The sequence below is a fragment of the Hyla sarda genome, chromosome 5 (genome assembly GCF_029499605.1).
Source record: "Hyla sarda isolate aHylSar1 chromosome 5, aHylSar1.hap1, whole genome shotgun sequence".
Classification (NCBI taxonomy): domain Eukaryota; kingdom Metazoa; phylum Chordata; class Amphibia; order Anura; family Hylidae; genus Hyla; species Hyla sarda.
This window is the reverse complement of record NC_079193.1, coordinates 245,169,592-245,188,067: the sequence shown is the minus strand read 5'-3', so window position 1 is coordinate 245,188,067 and position 18,476 is coordinate 245,169,592. Positions and strand designations below refer to the sequence as shown.

The 18,476-nt window shown below is 42.5% G+C and overlaps 1 protein-coding gene across 1 annotated transcript in view; it reads left to right on the top strand.

Moving 5' to 3' along the window:
- LOC130273916 (cytosolic non-specific dipeptidase-like) overlaps window positions 1-11,937 on the top strand; it is a gene marked incomplete in the record, with an annotated part of 43,098 nt that extends 31,161 nt beyond the window's left edge. The window contains 5 exon segments of the mRNA XM_056521436.1: window positions 1,041-1,201; window positions 4,602-4,766; window positions 9,932-10,073; window positions 11,207-11,354; window positions 11,751-11,937. Coding sequence (XP_056377411.1) covers window positions 1,041-1,201; window positions 4,602-4,766; window positions 9,932-10,073; window positions 11,207-11,354; window positions 11,751-11,817 — 683 coding nt within the window.
- Window positions 11,938-18,476: the final 6,539 nt, after the last annotated feature.

Sequence of the window (18,476 nt, the reverse complement as noted above, 5' to 3'; positions counted from 1 at the left end):
TCCTTTATACACTCAAACAGCAGAAAGCTGACAGGGCATGCTTGGATGTATAGTCTTACAACAGCTGGAGTCACCTCTGCAACTCCAAGCATGCACATACAGCAGAAAGCTGACAGGGCATGCTGGGATTTGTAGTCTTGCAACAGCTGGAGGCACCACTGGAATTCCCAGCATGCCCGAACAGCATATAAAATAACTGGGCATGCTTGGAGTTGTAGTTGTGAAAAAGATGGAGGGACCCCTATCAGGACAGTTTTATAGACAAACAATTATGGGTTTTTACCATTTTTACTTTCACTATCCACTCTCCAGTGCCCACACTACAGTGAGCACGGAGGCAGCTGCTTCATCACTGGACAGGAGCCAGCATGGGGAGGGGGAGATGAGCAGAAGGGGAGGGTGTATGCACAGGGAAGGGAGATGTGGGCGTTACAATATAATAATTTGCTCGGGGGGATAGAACAGGGGGAGGGCAGCAGCTTACAGGAAGTAAGCACAAGGCATGATGGGAGATGTAGTTTTATTTTCACTTCTCCTCCGTAATTCGTGTGCTGATAACGGGAGAAAGACTGGGCCAATTTTGATGGGGGAGACATCGTTGGAAAGGTCTTTCAAAGACCTATTAAATGAGGTAAAAAAAAAGTTTTTTTGCCCAGCACTGCAGATGTCCTTTAATGTCCATTCTCCACTAATGTTGTTTTAACCCCTGCATATTTTGTGAGATAGAACCTGTGTTTTCTCCTTGTGAGCTCAGAAATGCTTATGACTTGATAAAGGGAGGAATCCCGAAAGCTTGTCTCTACATAATCTTGTTAGTCCAATAAAAAAGATACTGCAACTACAGATGATTTTGAGATACATATATATATATATATATATATATATATATATATATATATATATATATATATATATATATATATATATATATATAATATATGTGTGTGTATGTATAATTTTTTATTTTTTTTCATTTTCACTAGCATGCAGTGTGCAATATATGTCCTATGCTAAGTCTTTTTTTTTCTTTTTTCCCCAAGGCAGTTTAGTAGACAAGAAGGGAAAAATTCTTATTCCTGGAATATATGAAGCTGTGGAACCTGTCTCAAATGATGAGAAAGCAATTTATGATGCTATTGACTTTGATCTTGAGGAATTTGCTAAAGATGTTGGTGCAAGTAAACTCCTACACGCATCAAAGGTAATGGGCCTTTTTTTTTTTTTTTTTAAGAAGCTCTTTAACCCCTTAACGACGAAGGACGTATATTTACGTCCGGCTCCAGCGATATGCCGCGGGGTCACGAAGTCACCCTGCGTCATATCGGGTCAGTCCCAACGGCAATACACGGTGTATATAATGTTATAGGTCCCTATGGGAGCGATCACACTGCAAAAAAAGTGTTAACGATCATTTAACCCCTTCCCTAATAAAAGTTTTAATCACCCCCCTTTTCCCATAAAAAAAAGTGTAAATAAAAATAAACATATGTGGTATCGCCGCGTGCGTAAATGTCCAAACTAAAAAAATATATCATTAATTAAACCGCACGGTCAATGGCATGTGCGCAAAAAAATTCAAAAGTCCAAAAAGCTTATTTTTTGTCACTTTTTATACCATTAAAAAAATGAATAAAAAGTGATCAAAAAGTCCGATTAAAACAAAAATGGTACCGATAAAAACTTCAGATCAAATGAGCCCTGATACCGCCTTGTACATGGAAAAATAAAGTTATAGGGGTCAGAAGATGACATTTTTAAACGTATACATTTTCCGCGGCTATCCTGAACAGCCCACTGAGCTAACCGACACACTTTCACTTTAGACGCGGCGTTCACCTTTGAACGCCGCGTCTAAAGGGTTAATAGTTAATAGCGCGCGGCACTGCGATCAATGCCGCACGCTATTAGCCACGGGTCCCGGCCGTTGTTAGAGGCCGGGCCCGACCCGCTATGACGTGGGGCCACGCCGTGGCCCCACGTTATAGATTGGGAGCAGACACATAACGTTCCAGTACGTCATGTGTCCTTAAGGGGTTAAAAGGAAGGAGGAAAAAACGAAAATGCAAAAACTGAAAAACCCTGCGTCCTTAAGGGGTTAAAGGGGACTTGTTTAGTTGCAATAACTGGATTGTTAGTTGGAGACAATGTACCAGGCCTGATTACCTAATTGGACACCCCCCCCCCCCCGTATTCAACTGAGGGGATAAAGCCTCTGCAAAAGAGCACATTCCTTGCTTAAAAGGAAGTGTAACCCCTACAGTCTGCCGCTGGCATATTTTGGGGTATCACCTCTTCAGTCTCCAAACAAAGTCTTTTTTGACGGAGTTGCCAAAGTCAGAAATGGATCCAGCAGAGGGGAGAAGAGGAATTCCTCCCTTTAAAGGGGTACTCCGCTGAAAACCTCTTATCCCCTATCCAAAGGATAAGGGGATTAGATGTTAGATCGCAGGGGTCCCACCGCTGGGGACTCCTGCGATCTCCACTGCGGCATCCCTATCATTTGGTGCACGAAAAAACTCCACTCCATGCCCGATGACTGTCGATGCCAGCTGCCGAGCCCTCTCCATTAATGTCTATGGGAGGAGGCGTGATGGCTATGTACTAGCCGACACCCCCTCCCATAGACATGAATGGATGGGGCGGTGCAATGACACCACAAACGTGGAAGCTGCAAGCTTCCGTGTTCCGGACGCCACTGCTGCCAGCCCGAAGATCCCCAGCGATCTAACATCTTATCCTTTTGGATAGGGGATAAGGGTGGACATCTGTCAAAGCATTTATTTTATTAATTTTTTTTCTTAAAATTTTCCTAAAGTCGCATGTGTGATTTTTGATTGTATAGCGCCCTAAGCAAAAAACTAAAAATAAAAACTTGCTTACCAAAGCAAAAAGTGATTTTTGACTTGCAGTGGTCATACTTATCGAGTGCGAAAGTCGCATCACATGAGAGAACCTACTAAATTTACTCCAGCACAGACGTGGAGCAGGAAAAAAAGCCACTACCAAAGCAAAAATTGCTTATGTGAAAGAAATGTATCAACAGACTGAAACCAGTTGATAAATGAGTCGCACCTAAGCAAAAAATAGTAAGCAAAAAAAACTAAAAAAAAATACATAAGCAAACATTGATAAATGTCCCCCAAGATGTTTTCAGGAGAGAACCCTTTTAAGTGTAAATCCTTCCTTTATTTCCCATTCCTTTTGAATACACTTTTGGCTTTGGCTCAAATTGCAGTGGCAGTATTCCCCCCCAAAAAAAAACGCCAGAAAAAACTTGTATGGAAACCTATCATAATCCCCAAAAAGGGAACTTAAAACATTTACACATTTTTAAAGTGTTGGTCACCCAAGGCTAACAATACTATGGGACTGTCCAGCTGACCTGTAAAAGTTCAACTGTGATCCAGTTGGTAAGAAGACCATCCTGCAGATATGGATCCTCCCCACCCCCTGACCATTTTAGAAGGGGTTTTCTGGCAAAAAGTTAGTACCGTATATACTTGTGAATAAGCCGAGTTTTTCAGCACGATTTTTCGTGCTGAAAACACCCCCTCGGCTTATACTCGAGTGAACTCTCCGCCCTCAGTGGTCTTCAACCTGGACCTCCAGATGTTTCAAAACTACAACCCCCAGCAAGCCCGGGCATGCTGGGAGTTGTAATTTTGAAACCTCTGGAGGTCCGCAGGTTGAAGACCACTGCGGCCTTCATCATCATCCAGACCCCCCCCTCTAGTTTTGTACTCTCCTCCCCTCGGCGGGACGTTGGGGTGAACTGGTCCGGGCCATCTGTGCTGCAGGGAACCGTCCGGTGGGGAGGGATAGTCGTTCCGGGCTGTCCATCTTCCCCGGGGGGGGCCTCTTCTCCGCGCTTCGGGCCCGCCCCCGGAATAATGACGTTGCCTTGACAACGACGCACAGGGAGGTTCATGAGCAACGTCCCTGTGCGTTGTGGTCAAGGCAACGTCACTATTCTGGGCCCGAAGCGCGGCCCCCCCGGTGAAGATGGACAGCCCGGAACAACTATCCCTCCCACCGGACGGTCCCTGCAGCACAGATGGCCCGGGGGGTCTGGATGATGACGAAGGCCGCAGTGGTCTTCAACCTGTGGACCTCCAGATGTTTCAAAACTACAACTCCCAGCATGCCCGGACAGCTGATGGCTGTCCGGGCATGCTGGGAGTTGTAGTTTTGGAACATCTGGAGGTCCGCAGGTTGAAGTGAAGACCACTGTAATCAGACATTGACAAGCGGTGATAACGGGGGGATGATGACGACGGGGGGATGATGAAGGGGGGGGGGGGTGTGGGATGATGACAGGTGTCATTTGTAAAGTACATTTGGTTGCGCAAAAAAACAAGCCATGTGTCTGTGTACTTTTAGAATGAAGTAGGAAAATGCAAAAATGGGCTGTGCACTTAACGGGTTAACATGTGGTTAAAATAAATAAAATAAAGTAAAACGAATAATGTGTATAATAAAATATTTATCGGTCACTTTCTGATCCATACAATATTTACAAGGTTCTACCAGCTTATTGTGGATGACCATGAGATGTCCTCTTCATTGTGGATCGTGATGTTTTGTATTGGTTTCTTTTACAGGATCAGATATTGATGCACAGGTGGAGATTCCCTTCTCTCTCTCTTCATGGTATTGAGGGAGCTTTCTCTGCCGGTGGAGCCAAGACAGTTATTCCTAGGAAAGTCATTGGCAAATTCTCTATCAGACTGGTGCCCCACATGAATCCAGATGATGTGAAGAAACAGGTAGGACACTTTTCTGATTTTACAAATTAACATACTTGCAGATATTTAAAGGGGTACTCCGCTGCTCAGCGTTTGGAATGCTGGAGCCAGGGACGTCAAACAGTTAGGACACCTGTTTGTTTGTTTTGTTGTTTACATAGCCCTGCCCCCCTCATGGCATCACACCCCGCCCCCTCAATGCAAGTCTATGGGAGGGGGGTGACTTTATGAGCTCCCGGCTCCAGCGTTCGGAACAGTTTGTTCTAAACGCTGAGCAGTGGAGCACCCATTTAAGGCAAAAGTTGAAATTTCATCCATTGCCCAGCGACTTTAACCATCCACGGTAAGGCTGAGTTTAAGTGGTATGGTTTGGAGAACCTTGTTGTCCTTTTCTAGGCTGCAGCTGAGGCTTGTCTTGGGACAAACGTTCCCTATAATCATTTACGAAATATTCCCTTTTTTTCCATAGAGGAAAGAGGATTATTACATATGTAGATTTCACAGATGTTCTTAAGTCCACCTAGCTAACAATGGTCCTGAACTATACATTCTGTATTCACATATTGTAGATACAAGTCCTGCAAGCCCTAGCACATCTCATGTTACTCAGTGCTTTGGATATGTTACTTTTCAATACATTTTTTATTATTTTTCATACAGAAATATCCGACAAAGAAAAACAAGGAACATATTACTCTATATATAGATGCGACTGTAGGGCTATGCCCTGACCAACAAGTGTATGACAGATCTTATAATGATCTTATTGATAGCAGGATATATCTGGAACAAGTAATGTTATCCAAAACCAAATCCTATATCAAGAAAAACTTACATTAATATGTTGCTTATTAAAATTATGCTTTGCCTACTTTGTTGAGTAGCTCAGTATAGGGGAAAAAAATGAAACAAATAACAGACTGTTATAAGTGAGCCAGTACCTCCTAGCTAAAGTGTGTTCAAAAGTCAGATTAAGTCTTATCATAATGCTTACAGGTACTGTTGTAGTCTTCCATAGTTTGGCGAGTGCTAATTTAGCGATAATACATACAGGGATGTGGAATTCCTAAGACATGCAGATTCGGGTGCCGGGGAGGTGAATTTTTCCGGGCAAGCAGGGCCGGACCTGAGGAGCGCTGCGGCGCTTAGCAGCCTGTATGAAGCGGGCTCCAGACTCCTGCCCGCTCCATACTCTGCTGCCCCTGGCTGTTCTCAGTAGCCGGGGGCCGCCGTTAATAGCCAGCATGCGGCGATCGCTACGGCTGGCTATTAACCCTTTAGATCACAGCTGTCAAAGCTGACAGCGGCGTCTAAAGGGATCTGTGAATGCTCCCTGGATGGCTAGTGGGGTAGATCGCCCCCTGCAGTGCGATCGCGGGCGGGCGATCCACGGTGCAGGTAGCCGGAGGGCTTACCTCTGCTTCCTGCTGTCCCGCTCTGTCATTGATAGATCCTGGCTGGACTAGGCTCTACCAATGGATCGCAGAGCACACAGATCAATTGAGTTCAATAGAACTCTATTCATCTGTATGAGGAATCTAATGATTCCTCCTAAAAGGCTAATATAGTGTTAAAAAAAAGTTTTAATAAAAGTTTAAAAAAACACACCTTAACCCCTTCCTTGTTAAAAGTTAAAATTACCTCATTTTCCTATATAAAACCATGCAAACATAATAATAAAAATAAACATATTTAGTATCGCTGCATGCGTAATTGTACAACCTATTAAAATATAACATTATGTATCCCATACGGTAAATGTAAAAAAAAAAAAAAAAAAAATGTAAAAAAAAACACAATTGCAATTTTTATAATATCCCAGGAAAAAAAAGGTAAAAAGCGATTAAAAAGTCAGATCAATACCAAAATGGTACCAATACAAAAAAAACGATTATGGTGCAAAAATTTGCCCTCATACAGCCTGGTATGCAGGAAATAAAAAAAAATAGTTCAGATTTTTTTTTTAATTAGTAAAACATGTTAACTATAAAAATCTGGTATTGCTGTAATCAGGCGACCTAAAGTGTGAAACTAACATGTTATCTGACCACAAGGTAAATGGCGCAGAAAAGAAAACCACCAAATCTGCAAAATTATCCTTTACTATTTCACTTCACCTTAAATATATATATTATATTATATATTATATTTAATATTTTTTTTATATATAATATTTTGGTTCGGAGAAGATGTTTTTGAAAAACTAAAAGGTATCATTACAGTAGGTATTTATAGCTATTACAGGGCGAGGAGGAAAAAATGAGTGTAAAAGCTCAAGTGGATAGTCATGAGGGACAAGTAGATTTTGCTCAATTTTTGTCCCGTGGACAAGTAGTTTTTTATAAAAATTTCCACACCCCTGTACATATAATACAGAATATGTCTCTGAAAGACAGGGGGGTATTGCCTGAAACTCTACAAAAAGAAGCACTAACTGGGGAGGCCAACTAATCCTAATTCCCATTAAGTGCTCTATAAAAGCCCTACAATCATCTCAAAAGGGTAGTATTAAGGGACGGCTCCAGAAGATGTGGAAAGTCATTCCCCTGTGTCCACAACCCGGCCAACATGTATTTGTTGCATCTGGGTAAGCCAAATCATTTCGAGTGTGAAGTACCATCTCAGTATAGTTTTGTAAGAATGTTCAATGTGTGATGAGCTCTGAAAAGCTTTTTCTTATACAATGAAAGGCTTTCTGCCATTCTGTTACCTTACTGTAAGTTGTTTTGGATATGTTGAAGGAGGGCAGAACTCAATGATAATTACTCCCCTTATACTGGTAACTAACGGTAGTGTTACAGACTCATACGGGGACATCATTGTTGTTCTGTAGGCTTCTAAATTTATTTTTTATTTTTTGCTTTAGTTTTGCTTATGTATGACACATTTATTATACTATCACAGGGGGTTGATAAATTTTCCTCACATAAGTAAAAAACAATAAATCACTTTTGGATACCCTTTTTTTTTTTTTTTTTTTTTAAAAAAAAGCCAAAACCAATAAATGACTTCAGAACACCAATTTGCAGCTTTGAAAAAAGTGTGTGTGTGTGTGTGTATATATGTATATTTTTTTGAATATGAATAATTTGGCCAGCACATACTGATACCAAAATATTGCATGGACCCGGAATACAGGTGCCAGCTGCTAGGCTGTATATACATAAACAGGAGAATACAGCAGCACACTGCTAGCACAAAGATACAGATAAAACATAAGATGCAATGTTGCTACAATGCAAAAAATGAAAAAAATGGAGGTGCTTTGCTCACCATCTGGCCACCAAATAGTTTGGACCATCCCACCGGGTTAAGGTGACCTCATTGGGATGAATCCTACACTGTGAATGTGCCTCTGTGTAATCAGTTAACAGGCTTTGTAAGGTCTGTTGGCTCCTGCACCCCACCCATCTTTGCAAGGTGCTGGATGTTTCAGACCTTACAAAGCCTGTTAACTGAATTTTGCACTTGATAAATCTCTGACCACTGCAAAGTGAAAAATGAAATTCACTTTCGGGAGCTCTTTTGTAGCTTTTTGCTTACAGCCAAAAGTCGCACAAAAATTAGCTTAAATGCTAATGCAACTTTAGTAAGCAAAAAAAGCTCTAAACCCCTTGATAAATGTCCCCCATAGAGCTCTATTTAGTATTATACAGGCTCGTGGAGCTCTATTTAGTGTTATACAGGCTCGTGGAGCTCTATTTAGTGTTATACTGGCTCGTGGAGCTCTATTTAGTATTATACAGGCTCGTAGAGCTCTATTTAGTGTTATACTGGCTCGTGGAGCTCTATTTAGTATTATACAGGCTCGTGGAGCTCTATTTAGTGTTATACAGGCTCGTGGAGCTCTATTTAGTGTTATACAGGCTCGTGGAGCTCTATTTAGTGTTATACAGGCTCGTGGAGCTCTATTTAGTGTTATACAGGCTCGTGGAGCTCTATTTAGTGTTATACAGGCTCGTGGAGCTCTATTTAGTGTTATACAGGCTCGTGGAGCTCTATTTAGTGTTATACAGGCTCGTGGAGCTCTATTTAGTGTTATACAGGCTCGTGGAGCTCTATTTAGTGTTATACAGGCTCGTAGAGCTCTATTTAGTGTTATACTGGCTCGTGGAGCTCTATTTAGTGTTATACAGGCTCGTGGAGCTCTATTTAGTGTTATACAGGCTCGTGGAGCTCTATTTAGTGTTATACTGGCTCGTGGAGCTCTATTTAGTATTATAAAGGCCCATGGAGCTCTATTTAGTGTTCTACAGGCTCGTGGAGCTCTATTTAGTATTAGGCTGGGTTTACACCACGTTTTGTTAAATACGGCTCCCGTATACGGCTGGGAGGAGGGGGGGGCTTAATCTCGGCGCCCGCACTCAGCCGTATTCGGGAACCGTGTTTAATGTATGTCTATGAGCCGACCGGAGTGAACCGCAGCCTCTGGTCGGCTTCGTTTTCGGTCGTATGCGGTTTCCCGACCGCAGGCAAAAACGTGGTCGACCACGTTTTTGCCTGCGGTCGGGAAACCGCATACGGCCGAAGCAGCCGGCCGAAGCAGCCGGCCGGAGGCTGCGGTTCACTCCGGTCGGCCCGTAGACATACGTTAAATACGGTTCCCGAATACAGCTGAGTGCGGGTGCCACGATTAAGCCCTGCCCCCTCCTCCCAGCCGTATACGGGAGACGTATTTAACAAAACGTGGTGTGAACCCAGCCTTATACAGGCTCGTGGAGCTCTATTTAGTGTTATACAGGCTCGTGGAGCTCTATTTAGTGTTATACAGGCTCGTGGAGCTCTATTTAGTGTTATACTGGCTCGTGGAGCTTTATTTAGTGTTATACTGGCTCGTGGAGCTCTATTTAGTGTTATACTGGCTCGTGGAGCTCTATTTAGTGTTATACAGGCTCGTGGAGCTCTATTTAGTGTTATACAGGCTCGTTATTGTATCTACAGTAAACGTCTCTGCCAGACCACCAAAACAGAGCAATTAACTAAAACAAAAGCATTTTTTATTTTGCATGTATATTACAAAATATATAGTTTAAAAAAAAAAAAATGGAATTGACTTGCCATGGGTTTATTTTTTTAATATTGTGTATTTTAGAGAGAAAAAAAGGCATGGTTTGATATGGATATAATGTCTTGTATGTCTCTCATGTGAATATAATTCTAATGTTCTTTGCATTTGACATTTTAAGGTGGAAGACTACTTAACTGAGCAGTTCAAAGCTTTAAATAGTCCTAACAAATTTAAAGTTACAATGGGTCACGGAGGAAAACCTTGGGTCTCAGACTTCAACCACCCTCACTACCTTGCTGGAAGGAAAGCCATGAAATCTGGTATGAGAATATGCAATGTAGTTTGACTGTATTGAAACAGACATTGGCCATAAATGAGTACTTTTATCCTCTAATTATCTAAAGGGTGCATTCACACGAGCATGGTACCTTTCAAATTTGCAGTGTGTTTCCCACTGTGAGTTTGAAAGGGGGCAGGCTATCTGCAGCAGATTTTCAGCAGTGGATTTACACTGTTTAAAATCCGCCACAGATCCTATTAACTTCAATTTAATTTCCTGCAGCAAATTTTCCACTGCCAAAAATTTCCAGTGGACAGCCGGTGGTGAGCCCACCCCCTTTCAAACTCTCAGTGGGAAACACACTGGAAGTATGAAAGATAATAGGCTCGTGTGAGTGATCCCTTAGGAGTTTTCCTATAATAACAAATTAGCTCCTAGATAGGGCTAGACATATCCCAGGTTGCCAAGGTTTTTGTCAGCCCTTTTTAGTAAGCCCTTCCTGACCAATCGCCTACATTGCCTTCGTGGGTCAGGTGGGGTTGTAATAGAATAGTCAGTCTTGCATGATACCTGGCAGGTACTGGCTGCTATCTGCAGCTGACACCAGCCAGTAATGAAGGACATCAGAGATCACTCCGATGTCCCTCATTTAACTTATTGCTGCATTGTTGTTATGACACCCATACTTGGTAGTCCACTCTTTTAAAGAAAGTATAAATAAATCCTCCTACGGCCAGCCCCCCAGTCACTAGAGCGAGCTACCTTCTGCAGCCATATAGCCCTGTGTGTCAGCAGATTTGTAGCGGGAAATCCGGTGGTAGGAGCAGACACACAAGGCTATCCGGCCACAGCGGGAAATCCGGTGGTAGGAGCAGACACACAAGGCTATCCGGCCACAGCGGGAAATCCGGTGGTAGGAGCAGACACACAGGCTATCCGGCCACAGCAGGGAGCTCACTCTAGTGACTGGCATCGACACATCTGTATCTGAAATAAGTTGTGGATGCGCTGCAAGTGACCCTACCCTAAATCCTGATTAGCTGCCAGTTGCTAATTTAATAACAACAAGATCTTTTGGTGATCTATTGGCTCCTGTATTGACTCTTGTGATTCATTGAATTGGTTTAACATGCATGTTCTGGGAGCTTTACTAGACAAATCCTCTATTCACAGTGTTTAATGTGGAACCTGACCTGACCAGAGAAGGTGGAAGCATTCCTGTGACTCTTACCTTCCAAGAAGCAACTGGGAAGAATGTTATGTTGCTCCCTGTTGGCGCAGCAGATGATGGGGCACATTCCCAAAATGAAAAGCTTAACAGGTATAAACTATCCTCTTGATCTAATACTACTTAGAATACACTTACATCACAATGTTCGTTTTGTGGCCTGTTAAAATTGTAGTGGCTCCTCCCATTGGGATTATTTTAGTTTTTATAGTGCTTATAGAACACTTTTTATAAATGAAGGGTTGTCATCCTACATGTTCATTGTGTTGGTAGCATTCTTCTCCTCTAGTGGTAAACATACACTACATACACCACATTTTCATGCTGACTTACCGCTATTTTAAACTTTAAACACAATTTATGTTAGCATTGTTTCTATCTGCCCGTTTACATTTTAATCTGTACTGTAGGTTGTTCCCAGTTAGGACAGTTTTCTAATGTGACATGTACTTCAAAGCGGCATTTCTAACTTTACTACTTGCATTCCAGGTACAACTATATTCAAGGCGTCAAACTTCTGGGAGCGTACCTGTATGAAGTATCTAAGCTGGACTAATTCTGCATTCAAGTCCTCTTTTTAAAGATAAAAAGTAGTACTTATACATGCAACTTAAAAAAAACATCCTTGAACCTTACATTTATGTATTTGAAATACATTAAAACCAACAAAAACAACAATTTTAAGTCTGTCAGGTGTCCCTTGCAGTTATTTGCATAAAAGGAGATGCACATCCATGATTGTGTGTTTGCTGTGCATGAGTTATACTTTGCTGCAGTGTGAGGCAGTGGCACACATGTAACTACAGTGCTCAAAAAAATTAAGGGAACACTTAAACAACACAATATAACTCCAAGACAATGACACTTCTGTGAAATCACACTGTCCACTCAGGAAGCAACACTGACAATCAATTTCACATGCTGTTGTGCAAATGGAACAGACAACAGGTGGAAATTATAGGAAATTAGCAAGACCCCCCCAATAAAGGAGTGGTTCTGCAGGTGGTGACCACAGACCACTTCTCAGTTCCTATGCTTCCTAGCTGATGTTTTGGTCACTTTTGAATGCTGGCGGTGCTTTCACTGTAGTGGTAGCATGAGACTGAGTCTACAACCCACACAAGTGGCTCAGGTAGTGCAGCTCATCCAGGATGGCATATCAATGCAAGCTGTGGCAAGAAGGTTTGCTGTGTCTGCCAGCGTAGTGTCCAGAGCATGGAGGTGCTTCCAGGAGATGGGGAGGAGGCAATAGGAGGGCAACAACCCAGCAGCAGGATTGCTACCTCTGCCTTTGTGCAAGGAAGAGCACTGCCAGAGCCCTGCAAAATGACCTTCAGCAGTCCACAAACGTGCATGTGTCCACTCAAATGGTCAGAAACAGACTCCATGAGGGTGGTATGAGGGACCGACATCCACATGTGGGGGGTTGTGCTTACAGCCCAACACCGTGCAGGAAGTTTGGCATTTGCCAGAGAACACAAAGATTGGCAAATTCGCCACTGGTGCCCTCTGCTCTTCACAGATGAAAACAGGTTCACACTGAGCACATGTGAGAGACGTGACAGAGCTTGGAGACACTGTGGAGAACGTTCTGCTGCCTGCAACATCCTCCAGCATGACCAGTTTGGCGGTGAGTCAGTAATGATGTGGGTGGCATTTCTTTGGGGGGGCCGCACAGCCCTCCATGTGCTTGCCAGAGGTATCCTGACTGCCATTAGGTACCGAGATGAGATCCTCAGACCCCTTGTGAGACCATATGCTGGTGCGGTTGGCCCTGGGTTCCTCCAAATGCAGGACAATGCTAGACCTCATGTGACTGGAGTGTCAGCAGTTCCTGCAAGAGGAAGGCATTGATGCTATGGACTGGCCCGCCCATTCCCCAGACCTGAATCTGATTGAGCACATCTGGGACATCATGTCTCGCTCCATCCACCAACGCCACGTTGCACCACAGACTGTCCAGGAGTTGGTGGATGCTTTAGTCCCGGTCTGGGAGGACATCCCTCAGACCATCCACCACCTCATCAGGAGCATGCTCAGGTGTTGTAGGGAGGTCATACGGGCACGTGGAGGCCACACACTCTACTGAGCCTCATTTTGACTTGTTTTAAGGACATTACATCAAAGTTGGATCAGGCTGTAGTGTGGTTTTCCACTTTTATTTTGTGGGACTCCATATCCAGACCTCCATGGGTTGATAGATTTGATTTCCATTGATAGTTGAATGTGCTGCCTACAAAATCACACAAAAATTATGTAAAGACTAAAGTATTTCATACGATTAGTTCATTCATTCAGATCTAGGATGTGTTATTTTACGTGTATATACGACCAAACCCTTTCCTCAGTATAAAATGCACTGGAAAAAAAAAAAAATAATGCACCAAGAAGTAGTTGTTGAATGAATACCAGAACCAGAAAAAGCCATCACTGATAAATCGTAGCACACCCAATATGATCCATTAGAAAAATATTTTATTGATACAAAATATATTAGAAACAAACAATTGCACACAAGAGAAGATTAAAAACCTTAAAATCCCTGGCTTGCTAAAGCCAGCACACAACCTAGAGGAGGGGGCCATGAACCCCCTAACCTGACACCTGCCCTCAATGATACAATAAACGATGTGTCAGGTCTGTAGTTCGCATGCAGGTAACAATAATATCAAATATGCAATACGTTACACCATATCCATACGAATACTATATAATGACTACACTGCAGCTATATAGAATAACAAATTACCACATGGAACCAGACATCACAGGCCAGGTAGCGATTGGTGGAGTAAGGGAGGACGGGTCACCAGAGTCCCCACGGGTTCCGTTGCCACACAAAGGCAACTTCCTCAGGGTTGCAATCTGGCGACAACATTTCTGGAAAGCCTTTGCTGTGTGTGGGGGAGCATTATATGTTGAAAAATGCCAGAGGGAACTTCTTACATCAGAAGCAACATGTATGGCTTCAGGATGTCCTGCAAATATTGTTGAGCTGTTCGTGTCCCATGTATACTTACTGGAAGCTGCTTGTGCTTGCCAGTGGATCAAACCATTTTCTCTCCTAGTGGTCTGTCTGGGCCATGCCATAGCCTGTTTGCCATGTGTGTGGGCCCTCACTTAACCAATGCTCCCAACACCTTGATTAGAATGCATAGAGGGTGAGTAGTTTATTGAAAACATTATTTCTTCTCTCAGTCCATGGGTGCATTTCTTAGGCTGTCAACTTGGCAAAGTGTTTGTGTGTTATAGAGGCATGTCTAGTTGTCAACAATCTTTTACCAACAAGTGTGTTACCCAAAAGTAGCTTTTGAGAGCCTTTTTATAGATCAGACGGAAAGCTCTCTTGCGCTCTCTTGTGGCAAGACTGTCTAAACAGACCACAACTGTTATACTTTAAATATACTGCATGCTGAGTTTTGTAGTAATCTGAGGTTTCTCTCTGGGTGCTTTTGTGTGTTTGTTTCAATAGACATAACTAGACTTCTTGACAAAAAACAGACAAAAAACAAACTGTTTAGTTGCTTAGCTCTGCCATGGTGTAAAGGAAGCTCCAATGTGAACATAGAAAAATTTCAAGGAAGCATACAAATTTGCCCATCAAGAAGTATCTTAAACCTAATAATGCCATTTCCACATTTGCTTTCTATGGTTAGAGATAGTAATTTAAGTTTTGTTCTTATTATACTTTAAACTGTTAGATATTTATAGCTACCCTTGTACCTAGTAACCTAGCACTTCAGGCTAATGTCTAGAAAAAGTATCATCTTACTTACTTAGAATGGTAGGGCAAAGAGTTCATCCTTAAAGGGGTACTCCGCTGTTAGATAGGGGATAAGATGTCTGATCAAAGGGGGCCTGCCTGCCGCTGGGGACCACCGTGATTTCCCACCACCACCACAGCAGCCCACAGCAAAGTTTTCTCCGAGGCTGATGACAGGTGGTGCAGGGAGACGGAGCATCATGATGTCATGCCCCACTCCCTCAATACAAGTCTATGGACTTGACTTGCATTGAGGGGGGCGGATGTGAAATCACAATGCCCCATCCCCTGCACCACCCGTGATCAGCCTCGGAGAAAACTTAGCTAAGGGCTGCTGCAGAGGGGATCGCGGGGGTTCCCAGCGGCGGGACATCTTATTGCCGGTCCTTTTGGATAGAGGATAAAATGTCTAACAGCGGAGTACTCCTTTTAAAAGAGCCTTCATGTTAAATTCCTAGGTCTGTCTATAACATGATCATATGTGTCTGGGATCTGTGCCAAACCAAATGTGGGGAAGCCATGACCTCTTTATCACTCTCATGGCTCATTCAGCTTACTCAGAATTTATGTTTACATATGAGCTGGTTTATTTGCAAGCACAGTATACAAACACAGAGATTGCAGCGACACATTATATCAAAAAAAGAAGAAAAATGTTATCAAAATTTTTTATCTCAGAATTTTTTTAAGGCTCTCAGCGCACTTTTTGATCAAAACGTGTCCCCCCCTTTGTTTTATTTGCAAGCACAGCACTTTTTCTCATAGGTTCTTGCATTGTTATATCTTACATTTGAGGTAGGTGTCTTAATAAATTTGGCTTCGAGGGGTGTGGCTACCTGGCAAATAAACAGTTGCAATCAATAGAAGAGAGAAAGACGGAGCACATCCTAAGGTGTTTAATGCCGTGATCTCTTTATTGCTTCATTCGGGGTAGACGGTGGAGGGAGAGGGAGGGTGGATGATGGGTGCTTCAGAGGAACTTTGGGCAACGGTCTGTATTACGCTGGTCCGCGCTTCATCAGGGCCTGTCTTCCTCTCCTATTGATTGACGCTATTACATTGCACTATTACCGTGAGCACTACTGAATCCTGCCGAGGGGGCTTTTGTCCAGGTGTTAGAGACCCAGTTACCTGATTGTAGTAAGGATCCACAAAGTGCATTGGTGCCGGTATACATCTTGCTATGTACTAACAAATCAACAGTTACTTGTCAACTTATATCAAACTGGTAGCTAGTTTCTTGCATGACCTCTTCCACATTAAATTCTAATGAAAACATGGCACTCCTGATTATGCAGAATTCATGAGCTTTATTAGTAATCAATTCAATAGAAATAAATGTCAGTCCTAACTGGACCTTCCTCAGATTAATCCAGATTGATGTGGAGGAAGTGTGCAGAAGTGGTGAATTGGCCAAATTCCGTGTAAAACGTGCGGTAGGTATTTTATCCTATTGCCGCTGTGGAATGAAACACCATTTATTTCTGTTTAGGCAGAATGAGAAATTTATTTGAAATCCATTAATTTCAAATTTTTCATTACAAGTAAATAACCAGACCGAGACAAGAGTGCTATATCTACTATATGAATCTTTAATGTTAAAAGGATCAACCCAAGATTTAAAAATGTCCCCCTCTACACAGGACCGGGAATAACTAGCTAATTGGTGTTGGTCCGACTCCTGGCACCACTACTAATCACAAGAATGAAGGTCCTTTGTACACTGAGTGAATGGAGCAGCTAAAGTCCCATAATGAGTGGATGGTGCAGAGAGAGCAGATGCACCTGGTCACCTGTGTGAATGATCAGTGGGGTTCCAGCATTCAGGCCACCACTGATTTGTTCTATCCTATGGAACTTAATCTTTAACGCCTTCACTTGTGGCAAGTCCTGCAATGGTGCTAGGCCTGCTGGCTTCCTCTGCAAACACTCCAATAAACCCTAATTCATATACTAAACCTATTCTACAGCAGCTCTAGGAACAACTACGAAGCGCTCTCACAGGCTGTAAAACATACTGGGGAAAAATGAGTAAGGAAGATTTTGTCCTTCTAACCAGATATCTCCAGATTGTGAGCGTAAAGGTCAGAGACATGGACACTAGAGGACACCCCTGCTTATTTACCAGGTTGAATTAAAGTAGTTATCCAGTAAAATAAAATGACTGATATTTTGTCCCATGGTGTGACGTTTATTAAATATGTAACACACTTGTTTTAGAAAATCTTTACTATTTTTCCTATGTCTCTCTGCTCCCCATTTATTATTGGCTCATGCTAAATTGAAAGCCTTGTCCTTCTAAGCATTGGTATAAAAAATTATGTGTTTATAGGCATCTACAATGAAGAACAGAAAGTCACATTTATGTTGCATAAGAGATCTCGATGTGCCATTCATGGGCTTCTGTATATAGCCCAGCTGAAGGTTATGGATGGGACTGTGTGCTATTCTTCACAGACCCAGCAACAGATTTTGGGGTTTGGAGACCCTGGACCTTGAACCATTAGTATGGCAATAGATGGGACGCAGCTGCTTCTCCCCAGTTCCAGCAAAATATTTATTACAGCTATTTCACAAAGCCAGGGTTAATCTGTATGCTGATCCTATACCACTATTGCGGTAGCAAGCAGGGAGCATCTGTTTCCTTCTACGGCCGGCCCCTGCTATTTTGCCACTAAAGTTGCTGCTGAGTAGAGGAGACAGGATAGTGACATCAGTACACTGTCTCCTCATTCTTATGGGGGGAGATTTATCAAAACCTGTCCAAAGGAAAAGTTGCTGAGTTCTCCATAGCAACTAATCAGATCGCTTCTATCATTTTACAGAGACCTTGTTAAAAAATGAAAGAAGTGATCTGATTGGTTGCTATGGGCAACTTTTCCTCTGGACAGGTTTTGATAAATCTCCCCCATGGTGTCTACTTACATGGGGAACTCGGGTGGGAAACTTTTTTTTTTTTTTTTTTTTTAAATCAACTGGTGCCAGAAAGTCCAACAGATTTGTAAATTACTTCTATTAAAAAATCTTAATTCTTCCAGTACTTATTAGCTGCTGAATACTACAAATGAAATTAATTTCTGTTTGGAACACGGAGCGCTCTGCTGAATCACGTGCATAGTGCGCTCTGCTGACATCTGTCCGTTTTAAGAACTGTCCAAAGTAGGAGAAAATCCCCATAGCAAACATATGCTGCTCTGGACAGTTCCTAAAATGGACAGAGATGTCAGCAGAGAGCTCTGTGTTCCAAAACAGAAATGAATTTCCTCTGTAGTATTCAGCAGCTAATAAGTACTGGAAGGATTAAGAGTTTTAATAGAAGTAATTTACAAATCTCTTTAACTTCCTGGCACCAGTTGATTAAAAAAAAAAATTTATAATAAATTTCCACCGGAGTACCCTTTTCAATAAAGAGCTTGGGGGTCACCATGTCATACACCACTACCGACTCATAG